At 64.4% G+C, this 6149-nt stretch overlaps 2 protein-coding genes across 2 annotated transcripts in view; one reads left to right on the top strand and one right to left on the bottom strand.

Moving 5' to 3' along the window:
* Nucleotides 1-675: 675 nt before the first annotated feature.
* Nucleotides 676-1869, top strand: MNEG_5001 (hypothetical protein; the record flags this gene model as incomplete). The annotated part of the gene is made up of 1 exon (XM_014046520.1): nt 676-1869. The coding sequence occupies one exon, from the start codon at nt 676-678 to the stop codon at nt 1867-1869; it is 1194 nt and encodes a 397-aa protein (XP_013901974.1).
* A 935-nt stretch (nt 1870-2804) lies between these two features.
* Nucleotides 2805-6149, bottom strand: part of MNEG_5000 (hypothetical protein) — a gene marked incomplete at both ends in the record, with an annotated part of 5967 nt that continues 2622 nt past the window's right edge. Inside the window, 7 exons of the mRNA XM_014046519.1 lie at nt 2805-3398; nt 3643-3675; nt 3947-4038; nt 4303-4390; nt 4646-4718; nt 5080-5190; nt 5486-5631. Coding sequence (XP_013901973.1) covers nt 2805-3398; nt 3643-3675; nt 3947-4038; nt 4303-4390; nt 4646-4718; nt 5080-5190; nt 5486-5631 — 1137 coding nt within the window. The remainder of the gene's footprint in view (nt 3399-3642; nt 3676-3946; nt 4039-4302; nt 4391-4645; nt 4719-5079; nt 5191-5485; nt 5632-6149) is intronic.

Raw genomic sequence — 6149 nt, 5'->3', positions numbered from 1 at the left:
CCCCCCTCGCTCCGTCGCTTGAAATCATCAGTTCTGGTGCAAGTTATGAATAGGAGGCCGTAGATTGCACGTGCAGTGCGCGCATAGTGGGTCAGCCGACTACTGAGGGCATCGCACACACGCTCGCACGGCAAGGGCACGGCGCACTGGGCCAGGCGACGGCAACGGGGTGGTTGAGCCAGAGTCACTGAAACTGTGGCCCACCACGAGTCCATTCCTGTGTTGTCGTGTCCTGTTGCCCCATTTGCGTTACAATACGTAGCGGCGCTATAGTAAATAGTTTTGGAGATCTCCAGGAGGCGCGGGTCTCGCGAAGTGGTCGACTTCTCGTCTGTAAGACTGTGTCGCGAACAAAAGAAACTTCAGCAACAACTTCGGTGAGCTGTACAGCGCTGGTCGCTGCGCTACTCCGTTGGCGCCAACAGCGAGCAGCACCAAGTCACGCGGCGGCTCATGGGGCGTGCAAGCCATGGTTCCTTCACCATGGGCGATGGCGCACTTGGGCAGTGGCTGCCAGGGCAAGCGGAGACAGCTCGTGAATACAAATTGGCAAAGCGCGGCCTGATAATAATGCTTGAGCATCGGACCCACCAAGCAATGATTAATCCAACGCTCCCACTGCCGCAACACCCAGGCTCCTTCCGCTCTCAGGCCGCCCCTGACGTGCCCGCCGCCATGAACCTCCGCCACCTCCGCCGCCTGCTAGCGTGGCGCTGCAGCTCAGCCCGTCCCAGCTTCTGGCTCCAGAGCAGCGCCGCAGCGTGCTCCGTCACGCCCCAGCCGCAGATGACACACCCACACCCGCACCCCAGCATTGCGCTTAGGCAGCCTGGGCGCCTCGCCGAGCTCTGGCGAGGAAGCGGCGGCCCCCGCTGCGCCGCCGGCCGCACGTGCTGCCTCTCCAGCTTCTCCACCAGGCCCAGCCAGGCCTGCAAGGCGCCCAACTGCGGCAAGGCCCCGAGCTTCAACTTTCCCGGCACCAGGGAGCGCGCGTTCTGCAAGACGCACGCGGCGCCAGGCATGGTGGACGTGAAGACAGCCCACTGCCAGGCGCCGGGCTGCACCAAGCAGCCCAACTTCAATGTGAGGGGCGAGGCAAGGGGCCTCTACTGCAAGCCGCACGCTTTGCCCGGCATGGTGAACGTCAAGAGCCTGCCCTGCCAGGGGCCCGGCTGCACCAAGCAGCCCTGCTTCAACTCCGAGGGCGAAAAGAAGGGCAGATTCTGCAAAGTGCACGCTTTGCCCGGCATGGTCAACGTGCTCAAACCCCGCTGCCAGGCGCCTAGCTGCACCAAGCGGCCCAGCTTCAATAACGAAGGCGAGTCCAGGGGCATCTGGTGCAAGGCCCACGCGGCGCCAGGCATGGTGGACGTCACGAGCAGGCGCTGCCACGCGCCCGGCTGCACCAAGCATCCTGTATTCAACTTCGAGGGCAAGAACAGGGGGATCTTCTGCAAGCGGCACGCCGCCGAGGGGATGGTGGACACAACGAGCAAGCGGTGCCGGGCGCCCGGCTGCACCAAGAGGCCCAGCTTGAATTTTGAAGGCATCCCCAAGGGCATCTTTTGCAAGTCCCACGCTGTCCTCGGCATGGTGGACGTGGTCAGCCCCCGCTGCCGCGCGGCCAGCTGCGCCAAGCAACCCAGCTTCAATTTCGTGGGCGCGGCGGCATTCCTTTACTGCAAGGCGCACGCCGAGCCTGGCATGGTGAACTTGAGGCGGCCGCAGTGGCGGCGGCCGGGGCCCCCGGCACAGCGCAGGGCGGCCCTACCTCCTGGTGACGTCATCAGCGCCAGCAGCGACACCGCGCATGGCGCCCAGACCGGCGGCGGCAGCGATGCTGCGGGCAGCAGCAGCACACGCAGTTGACACTGATGCAGGTCTGCTCTGACGGCGTCTTGGCTCCGATGGCAACGGGGTTGACTTGATTCCCCGCTGTGCAGGCCCATGCAGGCAGACAGTTGCTTGACACCGCCTTCGCGGCCGTCACAAGCCGTGACGGCGGCGCGGGCAGCATTGTATCCTGAAGGGGCGCATGTGTGGAGCTCACGCTTGGCAGTCGGTTGATGACATCAGCGTGTGGGGGCAACGCAGCCGCGGTTGCCCACAGGTCCATCAGCACCCGCCGCCGGTCCACACCCAGGCACCTTTCGCAAGCACGATGACGCGCTAGGTAAGGGGCCTGCTGCTTTTGTGTATCTTTCAGGAATTCCTTTGTTTCTACAGGGAATTGTGCACTATACAGAGCTTGCGCTGCTGTGTGGTATGTGGCATGTATTGTAGCTGACATTTGCGTGAAGTGCGTAGGTGCAGCGTCGCCGCCTGCCTGCAAAGTGCAGCGTTTGCAAGCAGCCAGGGCGGCAGTGACAGGCAGCGAGGGCGGGAGCCTTCACCATCAGCGGGCGCCATGATTGATGTCGCAGTCCCCGTCGTGGTCGCTGTGTCCATCACTCATGCACGCGGCCGACATTCCGCCCCCTGCCCTCCCGTTCCCTGCGGCTGTGTCATAGGTACATGCAGATGCAAGACAGAGGTGAGACACGACTCGAGTGAGAGCTCAGACCATGACGTGTGAGGCCTTCAGTACTGTTACTCGAGAGAATGCAGGTTTGCCCCAAAGCTGCATCCTCTCTTCAAGCCTGGGCCGTTTTTTTCCTTGTCTGATGCTGCTGACTGTGTGATCAGAGCACAATTTATGTTGCGCCTGATGATTGCATGTAAACAATCGGGCCTTTTGTCGCGATCAGCGCACCACAGATGGCGGCGCGCCACCGCTCGTCAATACGAGCACACCCCAGCATGCATCACACCACCTGCCCAAACTGTTGTGAAAACGCGGCGTACTCTGCCGCATACAGCCCGGCCGTCGGCTTTGTTGCTGCGAGCGCGGCCGCCATATCTGCAGCCGTCACGCGCCCCAGAAGCCGCGCGACATCCAACTCCGCCGCTGCCTGCGGAAGCGCCGCCGCTGCAGCCGCTGCCGCCACACCTCGCCCCACCCTGCCGCCTTTGCCGGCGCCGCTCGCTGTCCCGGCACCGACCTCTCCGCACGCCGCGGGCTCGAGGGCGTGCATCAGGCGCCTCAGCGGCCGCATGGCAGCTTCCTTGGCGAGCACCGCCACGTCGCTCCCAGAAAACCCCTCTGTCGCCGCTGCCGCTGCATCCAGGTCTGGGCCGCCCTCCCCTGCATCAGCAGCCGCCGCCAGGCCGCGCGCTTCCCACCCGTCGGCTCCGCTGCAGCTGCCGCCTGGGTTGCGGGAGCCCGCCGCCGCTCCGCCGCTGCAGGACGCGTCGGCGCCACCGCAGCGGCCGGCGAGGAGGGCGGTCAGCATGGCGCGCCGCGCCGCGCAAGACGGCAGTGGCACCAGGATCCGTTTTTCCAGGCGCCTCAGCAGGGCCTGTGCCAAACGATGCACGTATGCGTGATTGATTCATATGCATCTTAGGACGCGTGTTCTTTGATGTTGTGGTGGTGCGCCGCGCTGTGGGCCGGCCCCTTCGATGCAATACGCATCACTCCGTCCGCTGGCCCGCCGAGTGAACACCTGCCACAGAGAGTGCCTCGCCGGGCCGCCTGGCGCAACAGAAAGGCGCAAAACTGGTGCCAGGCGGCCCTCTCGCCTGCCCCTAACCTGAGCTCACCATGTCAAGCTCCCAAGGCATGTTGGTGGCAGCCTGGAGCAAAATGCCAGGCCATCGCGGGCAGAGGGCGTGTCAGTTGCAAATCGCGCGGTGGCTGCAGGTGTGTCGGTGCGCCACCACGCCGCCGGCCCAGGGTATCCTAGCAGCACAATCGCTGCCCTGCTGCCTTTCTGTTTTTACAGGCCCCTGCAAGCTTGCGCATCATCACACACCAGCACCCAACACCACGTGTTCAGCTCGCAGCAGGCTTTAATGGGGCCCCCCGAAACCCCAGCATTTACACCCAGACTGTAGCCTGACGCACCAGCACGAACACGAGCTCGTCCCTGCGCCGCGCTAGGCCGTCCAGCTGGATCAGCAGCTCGGTCTTCATGCGGCGGCTGGCCTCGTGCTCGCCTGCGGCATGGCACGCACGAGCAACGAGGTCGACGGGGGGCAGAGGGGGCGGCTTACATATGCGTGACCCCCCTGCTTGCTGGGGCAAAATGGGCATCGGGCCGCGCTTCAAGATGGGTATCTGCTGTAGGACAGTTGTGCGCCAAGGGTGAGGTGCCAGTGCTGCAGGCCGCAATGAAGGCTCCGCGGACGCCCTGCTCCACGGCATGCCCCGCCCGCGTCCAAGGGGTCTCCCCCCGCCTGCTGTAACCACTGTCCGCCCACCTTCCGCCCCCCTGGCCCCCATGAGCGCGTCCACCTCGTCCAGAAAGATGGTGCTGGGGGCGTGGTGGCGCGCCAGCTCAAAAAGCACCTGCGTGTATCACAGGGCAAAGTGCGCCGGCGGGATGGTAGCATGAGCAGTGTCAGTTAGCAAAGGGCTCTGGGCCGCTGAGTCTTATGCCGCGCCGCCGTCGTCACTGGAACACGTGAGAAGGGCGTGTCCCCGCCGCTTGACACGCCTGCCTCATCGGCTCGCACTCAGTGCGAGTTGATCGAGGCTCAAGAACAGGCTGGTTTTGGGCCGCTAGCCAGCGGCTGTTGAACCCCAAGGGCCTCCCTGTCTCACCCTGACGAGCTTCTCTGAGTCGCCGCGCCACTTGCTGATGATGGATGAGGAGCTGACGTTGAAGAATGTGGTCCTGGATGAGGGGTACAGATGTATTGTTGGGCTGCGTCACAGAAGGACCCGAGGAGCACTGCACCCGGCGACCTCAGTGCACGCCACGCCCCAGCGCATAAAAAAAGTGATCGCAACGCCACTGACGGTGTGGTTTGTTACCATAGGTTGCGAAGCAAGCCTGAGGCGTGGGCAAACTGCTTTGCCCCTCCTGCCGGCATGGCGATACACCCTGGAAGTCATGCACGCGCGCACGTACGCGTGCGCACGCACACACGCATGCACGCACGCACGCACCTACACACACACACACACACACACACACAACTGATAACATGCACGCACGCACGCTAGCACGCACGCACACACACACACACCCCTACCTGCACTGGGTCGCGACGGCCTTGGCCAGCAGGGTCTTGCCCGTGCCTGGTGGGCCGTACAGCAGTATGCCCTTCCAGGGGGCCAGCAGGCCCGTGAACAGCTCAGGGTACCTGCGGGCAGGGCGCCGGGTGTGCATAATGTATGAGTGCTGGCTGGTCTGAGAGCAGGGTCAACAGCATAAACGAAAGAGAGCTGGTCGCAGGACATGACCCCCCTGGCCGTCCTCCATTGCATTGGGAAACGGGCCAGCCACCAGCTGTTTCCCGCATGCACATTAGGCATGTCGCTCGCCACCCGACCCATCTGTCCACCGCTCCGCCACGCCCTCCCCAGCGCCCTCTCCTGCCAAACCCCCGCCGTGTGCCCAACCCCGCTTTCCGCAAGCACCAACACAGCCCGCGTCACCTCACGGGCATCACCACCGCCTCCTGCAGCAGCCGCTTGGCGTCACCCAGGCCGACGACGTCACCCCACTGCACGTTGGGTGACTCCACGTAGATGTCGCGCGACACCGCCTCGGCCAGGCCGCGGAACTCCCCCTGCAGCGCGGCCTGCATGCACAGGTGGTGTCCATGGGGAGTGTAAGGCCCCGAGTGAAAGGGTGTGCTGGCGTGGCCCGACTTTGGAGGTATGGAGGGGAGGGGATGAAAACGAAGCGACAGGAGGTTTAAGCTACGTAGCAAAGCCGACTGTGTGGTCGGCTCTTATTTTGTGGGTGTACGGCTTCGGTGGAATCGCCCTATTGTTGCTGTGATGAGCGGGCTACCCCACTCACCGGCAGCGGCCTTAGCAGCCGAGCAGTCACGTCCCCTACTCCCTCCCCGTCCTCCCCGCCTGAGGAGCAGCCGCCGCAGGGGCCGCCCCCAGGCTGCACCGCGCAGGAGCGCCCCTGGACTGCGAAGAGGGCTCTGCTTGCGTGATGCTCGCCTGTTGCAGCGTCAACAGCGGCTGTGGCTGTGGCTGTTGGCCCCAATTGGTCCGACCCGAATGCCATGGCAGCTGCCGCCCGCTGCACATTGCAGCCGCTGCCCCTGCTGCCGCCCCGTTGCAGCTGCCAACATTGCTGCTG

The sequence above is a fragment of the Monoraphidium neglectum genome (genome assembly GCF_000611645.1).
Source record: "Monoraphidium neglectum strain SAG 48.87 unplaced genomic scaffold scaffold00724, whole genome shotgun sequence".
In the NCBI taxonomy this organism is placed as follows: Eukaryota; Viridiplantae; Chlorophyta; class Chlorophyceae; order Sphaeropleales; family Selenastraceae; genus Monoraphidium; species Monoraphidium neglectum.
Note: the sequence above shows the minus strand (reverse complement) of the source record. Positions and strands in the feature narration are given on the sequence as shown.